The 19228-nt window shown below is 35.8% G+C and overlaps 1 protein-coding gene across 1 annotated transcript in view; it reads left to right on the top strand.

Annotated features, from left to right (window-relative positions):
• The window catches only part of EFNB2 (ephrin B2), a 53481-nt gene that overhangs the window by 23545 nt on the left and 10708 nt on the right, over nucleotides 1–19228 (top strand). The window contains exon 2 of the mRNA XM_036757275.1: nucleotides 3624–3907. Coding sequence (XP_036613170.1) covers nucleotides 3624–3907 — 284 coding nt within the window. The remainder of the gene's footprint in view (nucleotides 1–3623; nucleotides 3908–19228) is intronic.

Raw genomic sequence — 19228 nt, 5'->3', positions numbered from 1 at the left:
GATGCTGGCTTTATTAATTTTCATGATTACCATTATTATTACTTTTTGAAATTATAAAACACTTGTTTTCACATGTTGGGTCCCATATAAAGATAGATAAATTGATGTGATCTTAACCCTATGTGAGCTTAATTTTTTAAACTAAGAGATGCTCAATAAACATTGAATAGATAAATTTATTAAAATATTAATCAAGTCTAGCTTTACCTTTGCATAATGAATTAGAAAATTGAGTTGTTTAGATGATATAAGGAATACCCTATCCCCACCCCCACCTCCCATGCTTTCCCCCAAGTATCTAAGTCATTGGGGTCATTTCAAAGAGGTGATAGATTTAGGGTTAAGATGGAGACATACAATTATATACACATGTAGAGGGAATTTATTTTTCTTGTTAGATATTTTACAGGAAATCTTTTTCTTTTTTTCTGATGGGGTAGAGAGTGAGAAAGAAAAAATAGGTTTCTGTTCATTTAAAAAATGGGAGAGTATTGCATATGTGAAATATCGCATGTATTTTCAGATGAGGTCACTGTATTATTTGTTTCACTTAACCGTTTTGCTTATTTACAAGAGACCTCTCAAGAAGTGGGCGTAATCCGTAAATGTAATGTAAAAACAATACACATCAATAAAACTTTAAAAAGGAAAAAAAGTGATCAAAGTTTAAAAGCAATTTTAAAAACCCTCAAATTACTTAGAAAATTGCTTTAGTTTTTCATTTTGCTTTTGTAGCATAAACATGGATTAAGTTAAAAAAAAAAGGCAAACCATACTCTTGTCAAGTGGATAATACAGAAACTCACAGGAGTTGTAGGCCTACGTAAGCTGAAGGAGAAAATCTCCACCTATTCACCTATTCAGGAAAATTCTCATAAAGAAATGGGTAGTTCAGGAGCTTCTTAAATGAAGAAGAAAAGGGAGAGTGTGGCAAGCATCGTTTAGAAATGGAGTGCGGTCTGGGAAAAGATCATAGACCTCATGTCTCATGGACCCTCTTTGCAGTCGGCTTGAAACCTGTGGACTCCTCAGAAAAGCATAACAAAAGTGTTATGTGTGTGTGTGTGTGTGTGTGTGTGTGTGTGTGGTTCCAGCGATTGAAAGGAAAAGGCAGCGCTAGGAGATTTTTTTTTAAAAAAGAAGTGAATTTTGCTAATGTAAAGGGAAAGAAAGCTTAGTGGCATGTTCCATGCCTCCTGCTTCCTGAGGAGGTTGATGGTAAAACAGAACACAAAAGAATGGGTATGTAGAGAAGAGAACAGTTTTATGTCTATCTTGCTAATTTGAGTTTGCAGTAAGGTACCACACTGAGCAGAAGAAGGTGGAACAAAGAGTGGAGTGCTGGGCCTGGAGTCAGGAGTATCTTAGTTCTAATCAAGCCTTGGACACTTAGAAGTTGCGTGACCCTAGGCAGGTCACCTAACCTCTGTTTGCCTCAGTTTCCTCATCTGTAAAATGGAAAGATAATAGCGTCTAACCCCCCCCCCCCACCCCACCGCACACACACACTTGGAGTTGTGAGGATTAAGTGAGATAATAATTACAAAGTGCTCAGAACATACTAATTTTATTATTATTATTATTATTATTATTATTATTATTATTATACCATAGGCTACAAGGAGCCAGATTTCAGAAGAAAAGTTTAGTGGTAGACAGATAGACTGCTGATTCCTTTACAGAGTAGGTGAAATTACCTGGATTCCTCACATATAGGCGGAAAGTGGACGTCAAAGCTATGGAGCAGTGAGGAGTGGGAGAGGGTGCTGGATGTGGAGTAAAAGAACTGGGGGTGGGAGGGTTCAAATCCAAGTTCAGCTACTTACTAGCAGTAGGACTTTGTTCAAGTCCCTTACTTCTCTAGGACTCAGGTTTCTCATAAGAAAATGTACTTGGAACACCATCCCAAGTAGTCAACTAGTGGGGACTGAGTTTATTGGTTCTTCCAAAGAAAATACCATATATGCAACAAATAAAAATAGAGAAGATACTGTGATGAGCTATATCATTAACACTTCTGGAAAAACCATGGGTTAATTTGAGGGTACAACTAGAAAGTCGTTTCTAATTTACAGCTCTAGTATAGTGATGGTATAATAGCCAAATAGACATTTTGATTTTTACGTTAGGGAGGGCTTTTATATTAGATTCGCTTCTGGATTACTTCTGACAATATGAATAGGCTACAAAGGGGGCCATTAAAGGAGAAATTGGGTTGTTGGGTTTTGGGGGTTTTTTTGTTTGTTTGTTTTTTTTAGCTCTAAAATGAAAAAAAGCCCAAGGGAGAATGGCATACTGTAGTATACAACATACATTTTTCCTGCCATAAAATGGCATTTTAAAAAAATAAACCTGTAATTAAATTTCTCTTTGTCATGTTACATGCTGCTTCGGAACTAACATAATGCACTTAAAGAGAAAATTAATGCCATTCATTAGTATAAATCATAAGCTTATGGGACCAAGCAAGTCCCCATATGGATTTGAAATTGGGGGTGTTAAACCATATTTTTTTTTCATATTCACCAGTGAATGATGACCCAATAATAATCATAGCTGGTGGGCTTCTTCAGTTAAATAAAGGATTGTATTGGAAGGATTCAAAACCTAGGGCTTTGTTCTCAGGCTTTAATATTTTAATGAGCCTGCAGGCTTGGCTGCCTACGAATGAGCTGGGATTTCTAAGTGTGTTGTTTAATGTTAGCAGTTGTAGAAGGATGTTCATTAGGAAGCTCTTGTTTCAGCTTCTCAAAGAAACTCCATTAAGAAAGATCTTTCAGCAGCATGGAGGGCCTGAAAGAGAAAGAGGGGCGGGAAGCTTTTAGCTTCAGGCATTAGGGGATATTGTATCAGTAGCCTTCATTCCAAAGCATTGCTTCTGTGCAGTAATTGGAGCAAATACATCTTCAAAAAAAAAAAAAAAAAAAAGATTAGTCCAGAAGGACAGTGGCTGTTGTCCCTGCAAGAGGAGGGCCCTTCATCTTGCAGCTGAATCAATATTACAACTAATTATTTCTAGTTATCTTTTATGGGTTTGTAAGACATTTCTTTTGTTCAGTATATAAAAAACCTATTGTTTGATCAGTGACTGACTAATTATGATAAGTAATTTGAAACATTCTTGATGAAACTTGTCTGTTAATTAACATCAACAGCAAATGGAAAATAACAGGACCACAAAGTGTTAGTACATCCACTGTTCTCTGAGATTGATGAGATCTCTGTATGGAATTCCCAATACATGAAAGCTGCCAATTCGTTTAAACACACATACACACATACAAAACAAACAGGTGGGAAGGTCTGACTCACCACCAAGGAAAATTTCTTGCAGAGTTAAACAAAGAACCACTGAAACATTATGACTGAGGGGGTGGGTAAATAATTAGAGCAGGACCGAACACACTGCTTCTCTTAAAGGGTCTATTTATTCCTCTCCCCTTCCACCCCTTTAAATCTTGATCTCTAAGCTCTTAGTGGTAGACCATCCCTTGGTAGGGTGATGTGATAGAGGACAAATTTGGTTATTGAGGGTATAGAGCGGCCCAGTGGGAAATTGTAGAAATATTGCATTATGCAGTTCAACTCAAATGACATCTCTTTTCTGTTTTTGGTTCTTTTAGATTTCTACCTGGACAAGGACTGGTACTATACCCACAGATAGGAGACAAACTGGATATAATCTGCCCAAAGGTGGACTCTAAAACTGTTGGCCAGTATGAATATTATAAAGTCTATATGGTTGATAAAGACCAAGCAGATAAATGCACTATTAAAAAGGAAAACACACCTCTGCTCAACTGTGCCAAGCCAGACCAAGATGTTAAATTTACCATCAAGTTTCAAGAATTCAGCCCTAACCTCTGGGGTTTAGAATTTCAAAAAAACAAAGATTATTACATTATATGTAAGTACAAAATGCAAATATTATTACTGATTTATAATATTAAAGATAAGCTGAATGGGTTTGTATGCTTTCATAAAATGATTTCTTGGTAAATCTGTTTCATTGAGGATATCTGTGTTCAAATGCTTACTTTGAAACTCAACTCGGTTTATTGCAGTATAATAATGATATTGGCTAAATGCACATTATATTTCTAGGTAAAGATTGTGTGTATACATGCATAAAATGAGAAAAGGGTTTGCCTAATAACTAGTAGCTACTTCAAACATTTGTATATTTTTGCTTTCTCACTAACAAAATCTATTTTAATGATTGCCTATGAAGCTTTGATAGTTGTATCCCACGCAAATTATATCTTGCCTTGAAAAAAAATAGGTGGGACTTTGTCTTAGAAACCTTGTGGTTGCTTTTGACCATGATCATCATGATTATCTTTTAGTTAAAACTGGCTTAAGATGTTTGATATGAAGAGCTAGAGTTAAGACTTTATGATAATTCATTTTATTTTTGTTGACACACTTTGGGCCTTAACAACTGTTGGGAGAATTATACACAAGCAGTACAAATCATAGCAACCCAGAAATGTCAACTATATTGCATATGGAGCAGTCTTTGAGAGATCACACATAGTATGAATGTTTGCATCCTTGGGTCAGGTCAGATATTGCTTTTATTAATAAGTTTTAATTAATGAAATCAACATGTATTAATTGGGTGCTTGAAATCAGTATATATAAGAAGATAGTATCGGAAGGCCAGGATTTGAACTAGGTGGAATTTTGACAAAGTGAAATGATACAATTATCCAGAGACTTTTTTTTTTGGCAGAGGTGGGAGTAGAGAATTCCTGTAATACTGAAAATTTTTTTGATTTGACAGGTACACATAATTATTTAAATTTTAAATTTACATAGGTCTTTATTCTCAACTCTTAGCAAATCTTTTGATGAAATCAACAAATATTAATTGAGAACTTACTGTGTAGAAGGTTCTATTTGTATTAAAGGGATAGGGACTAGGCCTGTGATTTCATTGAAATAGGGAACAATTGAGTAAGTGCATAAATGACCTGCCTAGGATCATATAGGATGTGTCCTAAGCAGGACCTTTACCCTGGTCTTCTCTGCTTTCAGCTTGGCTCTTAACCTGTACTCTACCATGCCCCCCCCACCTTTCTTTATCTCTCTCTCTCTCTTTTTGTATCATAATGCCTCTGAAATAGAGGATGTTGAATCAGAATCTCCCAGTACTTAAACTACTTTTTGTAATCAATTTGGAAACTATTGTTGGCTGTCTCATTCCACTAAGCTACCAGGTTTTACTACACTAAGTTAATACTTTACAGGCTGTTACTCTAATTTCTACTGGGACTATCTGGGCACGTAATAGATATTTCCTAATATATTTCATTCTAATCAAAGCAAAAGCATCAAAACATTTTTCACTGAAATGAGAAACAGTACTAAAATCGACTTCATATCATTGTCTCTTGGCCTTTTCTTGAACCTGGAACTCTACAGATAACTACAAATCAGCTTTTAAACCAAGTTAATTCAGAGTGATACATTCAGAATAAGTCACACAAAATAAAAAAGTGGGCAAAGTGATATTGTAGGTAAGGGGACAATTATGAAAAAAGAAAATGAAAGTCAATCTAAGGGATCAGAAAATCAGATTAAGGAGGAAACATAAAAGTAACATCAAGGGATTCTTTCCTAATTTAAAAAAGTAAGATATAGTTACTATGTAAGTAAAAATACTTATACTTCAGAAATGAGATTTGTTAGGACTCTGATGGTTTGAATCTGGTTCAGTTTGCTTTTGGCAGGGTGGTGGAATAAGATTGTTTGTTAGTAAGTGGTTCAGATGTACAGGGTCACATCCTTTACGATTCCAAAGGTAGCCGAATTTGAATAAATTTAGAGTTTTTAAAAATGCTGCTTCAGGGTAAATAGTTCAAAGCAGACCAGTTATAATAGAAGACATCACAATTCATCCATCCATCCATTCATTCATTCAACAAACATGTAATGAGTTCCCACTCTGGTATGAAGGCACTATGGATCAATGATGGCTCACAATCCAGTAGGGGGATTAATACTTAGTGAAATGACCCTTGTGATTACTCTGATTCCTTTACAAGACCCATAGAACTTGAAAGCAACAGACATATTATTCTCCAGTTGACCTTTGAGTCATAATAAATGAGTAAAATTGTTATGGATGATTTTTAGTTGGGGTAGATAACCCTTATATGAGCTTTATTACTTAATAAGAGAGATAAAGCTCTGAATTACATGAAATGTTACTTATGGAGTCATAGAATTTAGAGCAAATATTAAGGGACCTTAAAGATGATCTAGTCTAACTCCCTTATTTAGCTGATAAAGAAAAAATCCAGAGAGGTTAAGCAACTTACCCAAGATCACATAGATAGTAGTAGCAGAATTGGGATTCAAGTACATAAAATTAGTTCACCCAAGTGTCTGCAAAAGTGAGTATTATTGCACAGTTTTTATTAACATGGTGAAAATGGGGTTCCACTTACACCAATGGCATTTCACTTTTTGAATCAATAGCTTATACTGAGCTATTAAATCATAGGAATTACACACACACACACATTTTATGACTCGGTGGTGGTATCTGCGTGATTGGCTTGTGAACAGTGATAATTTCCTATAAAAATGATGTAATAACATGGCTTCAATATTTCTTAACCTGGTGGGGGGGTCATAGTAATTAGTTTAAATAACTGAAGGGTTGTTTGTGCACCCCTTAGAATATGTATATCAAATAATTAGAGAAGGTATCTTGGGCTCTGAAGTTTACCAAGAAGCTAAAGCAACCGAAAGTTATATTCTCTTATGGCTTTTCCCCCATCTCATTGTTATTCTTATAAGATTGTGAGAACTACTATTTTACAGAACTGCTGAAGCTTTAAGACAGGGCTCAAAAATTTGTTCCAGATCTAGAAATCAGACACAAAAGGAAGGAATGACATTAATTTCATAGGGAAGTGTCATTAAAAAGTGCTTTCAAATGGGCAAGTATAGTTTAGTGCATTCCCCCTGAATCCCCTTGAAGACAGTCAAGGAGAAAAGAAAGGTGGAGAAAGAGGTGGAGGCTTTAAGGTTTCAGCACAAATAATCGCAAAATTTAACCTTAGTAAAGATTGAGATTTGCCCTAAATAAAAAGAATTGTATCTCTCCCTACCTCTACCATTCAGTAAGATAGATAGGTAGAACTTTTATCCAAGAAGGGGCAAGCTTTGAGCCCACATCTTTTTTTTGAGCAAGTAACTTATAGGAAGATGGATGGAGAGTAGGGAAGAGGTAACTGTGTGAGTTGGAAGACGTAACAGAGAAGGGTTAGAAAGCAGAAGTTGTTGCTATAGGTACATGTCTGACTCAGTTTCACTGCTTTCTGGGGGAAGGAAGGAGAGATAGGTCTGTTTGCTAGTAACTCTAATGCATAATGTAATATCTTTACTATACCGGATTTTAGTTGAACTTGAATAAGTTCAGTTGTTTAAATGCTGCCTTGGGAAAAATACTACAAGGTAGATCAACCATAATAGCAGAAGACATTAAAATTCATTCATTGGTCTATTCTACAAACATTTGTATGTGGTTTTGATGGGGGCCCGTGTGGGGAGAAGCTCTAGCAGGGGATCTGCACACAACAAGATGTGGTCTGTAACTGGTCTCAGTGGAGCCCTGATATGTTCAGAAATGTATCTCTCCAATATGTTCCTCTAGCGCCCGGGGTCCCAAGAGGTCCAGCTGTTGGATACTGAGAATGTCCTCTGCTTCTTATTGATGCCTCCTTTCTTCTACTTCCAGAAAGAACTGTGTTTATATATAATACTTTGAATGTCTAATTTCAGTATGGCTGAATTTTAATATTGAAATCTGTACATGTATACATTGTTGAAAAGAGCTTAGGCAACATGATGAGATTTCTAGATACCATGAGTTTGTTGAGTTCTGTTTTGAGATGCTAGAGAAAACTCCTCTTAAGCCCCACAGAACTGGTTTTTATGTAGGCCTCTTAGAAATGGGGGACAGGATGGAAAACAACTTAAAACTCTAGTCTAAATCTCAATGCTAATTCTTTTTCCTTTTCATATTCTTCCAAGGCAATAGGAGGAGAATTTTAAGATAAGAAATTATTTCTTTCCACAGAAACCCAGGTGATTTAAAGTTTTGAAATTATTACTTCTGGTATCAGGACACTCACAAAATGGTACTATACTAGCATTTTTTTTTAATGATGCTTAGAGAGCAAATACTCTGTATTTTAGAAGTAGGCAAACTTTTAAAACCATGGATCTTTTATTAATTAATTCATTCAAAGAGTATTTAATATGCTTAGCATTATGAAAAGGGAAGTACTGTATATACTTAACTCTATATGATTCTTCATAATAACAAGGTTTTAAATACCATAACAATGAAAAGCACTGTGCTCTCTCTACAGTAGAGGAAGGAAGAGGAATGAGTTTGAAGGAGAGTATGATTAGCATGGTATGGGGGTAATTCAAAATATCAATTGATTAATTCATCCGTATGCAACAACCCCCAAGTGAAATGTAAAAATGCAAACATGAGATTTTTTTTTTACATTTTCCAGTGAAATTATTAAAGATTTTCTGGCGTATAATAACTAAGACCTTTGATTTAAAGTGTCACCAAATCTTAAAACACAGATGGCCATTTTGGAAGGCTAAAAGTAAATCTTTATTAGTTGAAATTACACTATTAGACCTACAAAGTATCTATCACCTTAGGAAAAGCCTTGTAAAAACTATGTGGAGACATTATTGTAGCTTACATTAGAAGAACATTTGCTTTGACATCCAGCAAAATGGAATATGTGTGGTTTAAAAAATATTTAATATCAATTTTTTTTCAAATGACTTGCCTAAATGATTGGCTTTGGTCTTAAATTAAACACGGAGTGTTTGAGTTTGAAGAAGTGCTTTATTACTCTTTGGTCCTACAAAGATCCCCTACTCTTTAATAGAATAAGATGTTCATTGGATTTAAAACTAATAATTTTATGTAACTATGTAATAGTTTTTCTCTTGCACCTAATGCACATTTGTGTTAGTTGTGAAAAAGAAACTACTTGTGTGCCATAATAGCAGCCCGTCTTCCAAAGGCAAGCAAATCCTTTTTGATTTAGTGCTCAAACTAATATTGGCAAAGTGTTTCTAGGAAAATGTGGTGTTTTCCTTTATAACTATGCTACAGAGCTTCTGTTTGGACACTTTGCATGCCTGGTTTAAATTTTGAGTTTCAAGGAGGTAAGCCAGAGCTGAATGAATCAGCATTTTGGTGATTTGGCAATCCTGAACACCTACCCTTTCATGGTTTTGTGGATTGGCCATCCAACCTCCTAAAAGAGCCAGGCAAAGTACATGTGAAAGGATTATAAAGAGGTTTTCATTGTATGACCAACATTACATGAGTCAGAGGTTGCATTAAAAGTAGAAGCCACTTTATTAGTTTTAAAAAAAATTAAGTCAGTGAATAATAGCTGTGACAAAGCTGTTGGGTGGACAAAGAAATCTCTATTAAGAGACTAGATCTTGGTTTGGCTTTATATGGGCTTTAGCTGCCTCTATATTTGCTGCACTGTCTTGTTAGAAACCATCAAGTTCCTGATCTGAAAGAATAGTTTAAAAAGCTAGGCCCCAAAGATTATGTTTGATTAAGAACTTTTTTTCTTTTTTATAAAGTATATACTGAGGTGTGCCCAGTAAATTCATACATGGGTGTGGTATTTCCCAGAGCCACACTGCAACATTCCATACCCTAGTAAAACATTCTTGAAGAAACACTACTGCCTAAGTGAATAAGACATTCTAAAGGCCTTTGTTAGTTCAGTTCTCCAGAATAGGTATTTCATACCAGCTTACAAAATTGGTAGGATTCAGAGGAAGTTTAGAAGTTTATTTTTTTTTCTATTCAGAATGGCAAAATGAATGAAAATTATTAAATGGATACTATAGTACATTTAAAGTATTAAGACCAAAAAAGGAGAGCGTTTGATATCCCTGTCTCCTTGTTATAGTATGCATGAATTTACTTTTCTTTTGTGCTAAAATACTCCGTAACCTCTTTCCTAAGTAATCTGGCTTTAATAACTTAACCTTTCAAATTTTTCTTTTTTGTATGATTTCTAGAAGCATAGTCATATGTCTAAGTAAAATGGTTATATGCTTTAAAAAACAACAACAACAAAAAAGCCAACTAACCAACAACCCAAACCTCCAAACCCCATACTGTATATATTTTGTGATCAAATGTTTTTCCAGTATTTCAAATAGCCAAATTTAATGAGAAGAGGCAGCTAGATAAAGAAATAGTAATGGTTCCAGTTGTAGTTATATTTTACTAACAATAACTGAAATATACATTTGTTGTTGTAATCTGATGGATCATTTGTAAATCGATGATCCTTTTTACAGACACAGCTAAGAGTCACAGTGCATAGAGCACCAGACTAGAGACATAGAGAACTCAGGAAGACTTGAGTTCAAATCCTACTTCACAGTTACACACTTGCTGTGTGATCCTAAACAAATCATTTAACCTCCTTCAGCCTTACTTTGTTCATCTGTAAAATGGGGGTACTAATAACCCCCAAGAGGGTTGTAGTGAGTCTCAAGCAATATAATAAAGTCCTTTACAAACCTTTAAGTACTAGGTTACTTCCAGATGTTACTGTTAACTCTTCTGATTTTATCCTTAAAATGTGTCACTTTTATAAATGACACCCATGGCCCACCAGCATGTCTACAGGAGTCCATCATTCCCCAGACTTTGTGGCCTAAAGAGTGCCATATTTTCTGTAGAATCAAAGGCACAATGGTCCTTTTGCAAAAACTAGAGAGCCTAGGGAAGGTGGGTTGTTAAACCTGTAATTTTTCATTTGAAAACCATCTATAAAATAAAACATGAAGAAGTTTATAAGTTTCAGTAACTTATGATCCAATTATAAGCCCTCCCTTACTCATTTTCTCTGGTTATTATAAAGTACTTTTCTCCTCTGTTTCCTGTTACTAAGAAACACTCACTTGAATCCTCTGGTACCCGATATTGCCCAAGCATGTTAGATCCTTTTTAATACCTACAAGAGACAGACAGGGAGGAATCTCCAGATATGTGTAATCATCCTCCTCCCCACCTTGTATTTCCATCTAACTCTAAAGTCAGAAGTTTTTGCTCATCCCTTTAACATAAAGAAAACTGTAGCAATTGAAAATTTAGGAGTGGTCTAATGTAATTTGAAATGTCTCCTGTAGATTTTTTTTTTTAAGTATTTAAAAGCCGTCTTGTTGATGTGACTAGCCAGGAAGTACATTAGTACCCAGATTTTCCCCTCTGTCAGAATATTAGATAAACTATGTCTATCATTTTGTAATGTAAAGTGATTAGTTTGAAGGTCACTTTCTGAATTGGTCTCAAAAGGGTGTGTACCAGCAAAACTACTTACTGAGCTGAAGATAAATAAAGCTCATAAAAGTTAGGTTATTAGGGAAGGAAAATCTTAATGCCTGCATAACTTCTAGTGGCTAAACAAAGTCTGTGGCCCCAGGGCTTAATGGAATTGTGGCCCATTGGGATTTTTGTCTGTGACTACACAGGGCTTGGAAGAGAATACGGCTAAAAATAGATTGATGGTATTTGTTCACATTCAGTGGCATTACCTGGGTAGTTGTGATGGTTTATCTCCTTTAAAGCCAGACAGAGGTAGTATCTCAGGAAATCTGTTAAGTACCACCTCTCTGTTCCCAAGGGCAGCAAATGAAAGCACAAGATCATTTGAAAAGGATTGAAGGGTTGGTGAGCAAAGAGAAACTAAAAATATTATATGGAAAATAGATGTGAAAGCAGACAGAAAATGAAGAATGATTACTTAGTGGGAAAAAATTATTTAGGAATTGCTCAGAATGAAACTACTTTTAATATTTCATAAGATACAATTTAATATCTAAGCTACTATTTATTTATAGCCCTTTTTAGTTCACTTAGCTTTATAAATGATTTAACAATACTGGAGATACAGTACTAACACAAAAAAGGAAACAAATTCTCTTCTTAGCCTTTAAATATTCATCAAGATCCAAGTCTCAAGCAAAATGAAATGCTTTAAAAAGGAATATCCAACATAGGTGTAGAAAGACATTATAAATATCTATTACTATGTGGAGGCATATTTACATAATTTTAAGAAGCCACACATATTTGTTCCCTAAATCCAAGTCCTCATGCCAAGTTTCCTGTAGTAAAGTTGGCAGCGCTATAAGAATTAAAAGAAGCTGAATTAAAGAATTAAAGCAGTTGAGGAAAACATTCCTCTTCAGGGATGTGCCTAAAGTCTCTATTGGTCAGACAGAAGCTATGTTACCCCACCACCCATGCCCCAAAAAACCCCATGCTGTTACCTATAATGAACTTTTATAGTGTATTCACACATTTTTTTTCAAAGAGATCTTCATTAATAGCATCTATTTATAACAATATAGCATTAAGAACATCTTACACTTATCTTTTTGGTTTTCAAAACACTTTCCTTACAACACTATGAGGCAAGTAGCACAAATATTATCTTTATTTTACAAATGAGGAAACTGAGATGAAGTGAACTGCCTATAATTACAGATTAAAAAGTATTTGTGGCGTGATTTGAACCCCAATTTGATAGATCCAAGTCCAACCCTCTTATCTACTACATTACCCTGTCTCTCACATATTAGGAATACAGAAAACAGGTAAAAAACATAAACTTGGAGATTTGGGAATACATAGTCACATATATCTATATGTATGCACATAGTGGGTATATGTGTGTCATTTTATGTGGGGAGGAGGCAGAAGAGACAGAGAAAGAGAAAGGGAGAGAGAGACTGAACATAGAATGACTTCCATGGTTATATTATGTTGGGCCTCTAGTCCCTGGCATCATTTGGTAGCTAACTAAAGATCTTAACCCCACAAAAGGTAAATTAATTAAACTATTACTTTTAAATGATGGAGAAAGATGCAAGAAAGTACCCTGCTATTGTGGTTTAGTCAGCAATCTGTTAGATCTGGATTCTCACAGTCATCCTAGTAACCAGTTTGGGGAGCTCAGCCATGTGACTTAACTGGATGCACCTCCATTTCTTTAAGAGACCTGTGCCGTTATAAAAGGTTGTGAAACCCTCCAATGAAAGATGCTGTAGGATACAATTCTTATACAAACGCCATCTACATCTTCCTAACAGCAACGCCTAAGTGCACATGCGTATTCACATACGTATTAAACTTCTGACTAGCTTAGCCAAGTAAAAGTGCTACTGTTTTTGGCAAATCCCCCGGTAGTATCATAATTGATCAAATTACAGAGGTGCCAAACTATGTGTTACTGAAGGATAGTTATGTGATTGTAAATAACTTTTTGTGTTTGCAATGAAGCCCAGTTTTGTTGTGCCTGATGTAAAATCAGGAGATGAAGGTATTCTTTTATTGAAGCAAACATGTGGAAAATTGCTCTAGATTGTTATAGTATAGAACATCTCCCCTGAAAGGAATTAGGTTCATCTATAGGGCAAACTCAGACAGTAGCACTTTATTGGGGTTACTGCTGGTCTCTAGATGGTCAAAGCAAATAACGTCATGTCCATCTAAACTATTATACCATCACAGGGGCACATTTTCTCATCTCTAGTGTTATATTCTAAACTGTCAGTAGACATTAACTCAGTCAGTGGTGATGTCCTACCACCTAGAGATGAACTCTGCCTCAAAATGATGTTTTCCACTTCAGTGCCACTCGTCTGGCAATTACTGGGTCATTAATATCATTGCATGCAATTAGTGACAGTAGAATGAGCAAGAGGTTCGTGAGTTTGTTGGTTGGTTGTTGGGTTTTTTCAATCATTATGAAGTTTTTACCATAACCCTTTCTTAACCAGACATTTCCATCGTTATACAAAAGCTGAGGTTTTGTTTGTTTTGTTTTTTAACAGCAGATTCAGTCAGAAATGAATGGGGAGGGGAGGGTACAAAAAATGCTTCCTCAGATAATATCTCTCATATATTCCTTTTTTTTCCTTCCAAACTGCCAGTAGAGAAAATAACAGTCACTTGGATGTTAACCAATCCCATTAGTTTTGTTAAGCAGACCTCATCATGGCAATAGGGAAGCATTTCTCTCTATTTATATTTGTTTGTGTATAATGAAGCTCTTCTTGCTGTCTGAAGAAGGCCAACTGTGTAAAATGTTTACTGACTTCAGTTGAAACTGATCATTTAGTTACCTTCTTAAAGAAACTCCAACTCATCTTAATTAATGGCTTTTTGTCGATAATAAAATTTCCCTCTTACGTGCATAATGGCATAATCTCTTTATACTATTGACATTCAAACTTTCCGTAAATTTACCTTGTTTGAATCACTGTGGCAATAAGACAAGATCTCTTAAAGCAGCTTTTTTATAAAATCAATTCGGAACTTATCCTAATGAGCATGAGTCTTCATAACTTTTTAGCCATAGAATTTGGGGCCTATTAAAGGATTCTCCACCCCAGTAGAATTCTTTTCTTAGAACTTAATTATACGGGGAATACAGTGATGGGTCTAGCTAGAGAGTTTGTTGGGTTTTCTTTTGAGGTGGAGGGCAAAGGGGAGAGTGTTTGATAGGAGAAGAGAATAAAATAAACTCCACCATACTAAGTTTCATGCATTTTAGCATACTTCTAGTTGAAGAAAGGCAGACAATTTATTATGGCAAGGACCATTTGATCTTCCTGGGAAAGAAGGATGAGTTGGAGGGAGCTCGGCAAGGTACTTTGGACTCTGTTGTTTTGCTCTAGGGACTAGGAAGTGACAGTCAAGGTTTGTCTTTTAAACAAAGTTAATGATGGCCTCTGGAATGCAAGTTGATTAAATTAAGTGGTCTGAGCTGTAAATATTCTGTGTGGTTTTAAAAGACTGTGACAATCTATGAGTAAGAGGAGGTGGAATTTGTTGTTTTCTGAATCCCTGTACGTTTGAGATTGACACCCAGGGATATGTAGGTAAGGCACATGCATTGTGTTGGCCTTCTTCAATCAGATCTGCACTACTTCCTTTTCTCTCATCAAGGATGGCTGGAACAGTAAGTGTCACGAAAAGATCTGAGTTAATGTTCAAATCGAAGTATCTTTTTTAAAAATCTTAAATCTCCAAATTCCCATCCTTTTCCTTTCCAATCTATTTGTAGAATAGATTATTACACATAATGCATATTGCAAACTAGAAGAGAAGGTAAGCCATTACATATTATCTTTTATTTCAGAATTAATGTATATGCAGTAGCCTTTTGGTATTTGTGGGAAATACTAAACAGGTCGAAAAGATTAAATTGTAACTTGCTCCTCTAGAGGCAGTTTGATATGGTAGACAGCACAGACCTTGGAGTCAGGGGCCCTGGGCTCAAATCCTGCCTGTAACGCTTACCATCTGGGTGACACTGGGCAAGTCCGCATCTTTAAAACAAGACCCTGAAGGTCCTTTCAGCTGTGAAGTATAATCCCATCTAAATCAGTTTTTTATATGGTTTAGTTTTACCTCTCAAAAAAGTAACTATTAGCATTTTGAATTTTTGGCCTGAAATGGCTAGAACACATGACACTTGGATCTTGTATGAGATTTTCATAGATGCAAAAATCACAAACATGGTACAATGTTTTACAAGTGAAAATAACCTACTCATTTTAGTAAAGAAAAACCAATAAAACATGGATGGGAGAGTTAAGAAAAATCAAGGAGTGTTAAGAAATGCTGAATTGCATGTTTCCTCATGGAGAGGTTTGTTCTTGTACCAGTTGATTCTTTACTGCTGCAAAGGGAAAATACATAGAAGCATCCACAGCGTTTGCTTCAAAAGAAGGTGAAATTGGCTTTCATGTGAAGAAGTTCCTAGGTAGAGTTTTGAAAGGATGCTGATGACTCTTGTTCTTAGTGACAGACTAGTCTAGCAACCCTCTTGGAAAGTCATGCTGTGCTCTTCATTCAGGGCATTTTCCAAAAGCTCTCAGAAAGCTCTTTGCTGCTTTTGCACCTAGCTGTTTCCTTGTCCCATGCTTTCCCTGAAATTCCTTAATTGGCTACAAAGCAAAAGTAACGTTTGTCTTTGGTTGAATGCATGTCTTTGGTCATGACCATGTTTAGTCCTTAGCTGCCTTAAAAGGATGGAATAGGAAGTAGACATTGGTGTAGGAAACTCTCAGGTGAGGAAATTCCATCTGTCATGACATTCAAGTTGACACCTTCTCCCCAGTGGAGTCTTGGAGAGTTTGCTAGAGCTGAGATGCATGGACCTGTATCACATAGTCAGCACGTGTTAAGAGTATAGACTTGAACACAGGTCTAGCTTCACTACAAGGCTGTCTCTTTATACCACACTATCTCTCTCTTCAAAGGGAAGCCATGTGTGGTTAGTGCTGACTGAGGCATCATACCGCTTCAGTTTGGTGCCTAGAAGTTGACTCTTTTTCTGGTCCTCATCTCTTGAAGTATATTTTTGAATGTGTTAACATTTGATGACAGTGAGTTAAGATAGATGTATCCTGATTTTGTTGCACAATACTTTTCATATTAAGTAACCTAACATCTATCCACCTACGTGTTCCGTGGCTGGCATAACTCATTCCATTTTTGTTTCTAGTGGAAACCCAAAGATTTGTAAAAAGGAAAAGCATAATCTAGTTTATATTTCATGTGCATTTTAAACAATCACTTTACCTCCCTTTCTTTATAGATTATATTGTGTTAATTTCTTCATTTTCTACATAAAAGTCTTCTGATATGATCAAGTGAGATGGTATTTGTAAAAAGCACTTAACACAGTATCTAACACATAAAAGGCACTATTAAATGCTTATTCCTTTTCCCTCTATTGAGATGTCAGAAATCTGTCTTGAAAGGCTGCATTTCTGTATGGAGGTGGAGTGGACCTAAGAAACCTCAGCCTCACATGGGGTGTACATCATAGCATGGTGGAAGAGAAGAGCAAGCATAGAATAGACTCCATGTGGGATTTGATTTGTTATTGTTCTTTTTTTAAGTAAGTTGTTTCACATAGATGCAGCATAGTAGATGAGTTAGCCTTGAAGCTAGGCTGTGTGACCCAGGGTAAGTCACTTAACCTTAACCTCTCTGTGCTTTAGGCAACTTTCTAAGGCTTTAAGCTATAGAGAAGATGCTGGCCTACATCGGTAGAAGGCATTTCTTCACCCAGGACTTGTTCCCTGTACCAAAGAAATCACTAGTCCAGTCCTTAATCATGAATTTGCTTTAGAGTTAAATGAAATTGGGATTATTATATCATTTATTATATCAATCAAATGGGATTGAATTGATAATAATAAGTGTTGCTTTTCACAAAGTCCAAGTTTTTACTTCTATAGAAAATGTTTCAACTGTTATTCAGTTCCTCTCTCTCTTTAATTGGTCTTTTCTTTTTTGAGGGATACTTCTATTGAATTTGGGATACCAAACTGTTTTCAATCCTCTCCTTCTGCTCATCTATACTTAAAAGTAATTTAAACATAAGAAATAGTGCTTAGTGTATAGGCCAGGCTGGAATTTTCACGAGTTTTATAGTTTAAATATTTTTTTTTTAAATAATGAAGGTAGTAGGGATTTTTTTTTAGTTTTTAGAGTGAAACAGCCTTGATTTTGCATTCTTGCCATCCTTTCTAATTTCTTTGTGAATGGAAAGCCATATATAGGCACAAATCCAGCAGCTTAATTCTCCATCTGATTAGAGCAATGTTACCAACGTGATGGGCCGGACACAGCCAAGATCCATGCAGCAGCTTAGCCTCCTGGGAAGCAGAGTAATAACAATCAAATGAAGACATATTAAAATGTAATATTACTTCCTCTCCGTGGGGACTGTATAAAAATCATAGCCAGAAATACTCTTGTCTGCTTATTCTGGTTTTCTCGGGTTGCCTTTTTTCGTACTGATAGCCAGGGCAGCACACACATGGTTAGCAAGGGCTGCAAGTAAGTGTAACAGAAAGAACGGTGAAAACTCAAAATCGGATCAGTGTCGTTTTCAGAAACATTTGGGGGCATTTAAACAATATGGACTCTGGATACCTTTGGTTGAATAATGATCTTTACTTACTGCAAATCAAGCTTTGAAATCTGCCTGATGGAAAACTGTTTATGGCAACTTTCCATCTGATATATTATTTTTTCCCTTGGAGCCTATAGTGATTTGCCACTCACCAGAAGCTCAGTTATGACAAAATGAGGCTTTTTTTCTTCCTGTTTAATTGAGTAAATATAGTTTCATCCATTTAGCAATCTCATGTTTGTGGCTTCCTTAGGTTATGATGAAGAAGATAATCTAGAAATACTTGCCATTGCTGGTGCCATTATTTTATTGAAGATTAATGAATAAATGTATTTTTGCTTTCTTAGGAGGATAACTTAAAAAAAATAAAGCAAATGCTAAAATCATTAGATCATGTGCTCCTAAAATTTTATTACGAAGCTTTATTCCTGGGTAATGTCTCTTATTTTATTTATTTATTTTTTTGCGAATCACATTGTTTTAAAGGTTTCTCGGTGGTTGTTGCTGGGAAGACGACTCAGAATATTAATTTCTCTTTTCAAATGCAGACAATTAGTTTCATGATTTCATAACTGTTCATGCCTTCAACTGAAACTGTCATTAAAAAACTAACTACCAATAATGACAAAAAAACCAAAGCCACAAAGTGAAAAAAATCTCGATGCTATAGCATCTTTGCTGTAGTCAAAGCCAATGTAAGAGGGCTACAGAATTATGGTTACCCCTTCCCCTTCCCCAGACGAACATATAATAGGTTGGGGATAAGGGATGATTGGATCAGGGCAGCTATAATTTGCATCGAGGATCAAATATAAAACCAGCTGAAAACATTCAGGAATATTTTGCACTTGGTATTATGTTTGACTTTTGTACACTGAGCTTTCAACAAGTATTAACATCTTGAAACAGTGTTTTCTTTGACATCCGAGATGATTCCTCCCTTATAAAATGGAAGTCCTTCATCACTGTGAAGAAGTGGGTTTTCAGCTACCCCCACCCAAACAGCTCCATAGCCAAATACATCAGGTGATATTTAGACAGTCTTAATGACATTTTTGCGAATAATTTCCTCAAGTAACCTTGGCTAATTATCAGTTTAATTAAAGGGAGGAGCAGAGCCTAGTTCTTTTCTGAAAGTCATTTCTCAGAGTATGCAGCCAGTCCCTGGCTCTAAGCAATATCCTGTGTCTTCA

This window comes from Trichosurus vulpecula, chromosome 4 (assembly GCF_011100635.1).
Source record: "Trichosurus vulpecula isolate mTriVul1 chromosome 4, mTriVul1.pri, whole genome shotgun sequence".
Taxonomy (NCBI): Eukaryota; Metazoa; Chordata; class Mammalia; order Diprotodontia; family Phalangeridae; genus Trichosurus; species Trichosurus vulpecula.
Note: the sequence above shows the minus strand (reverse complement) of the source record. Positions and strands in the feature narration are given on the sequence as shown.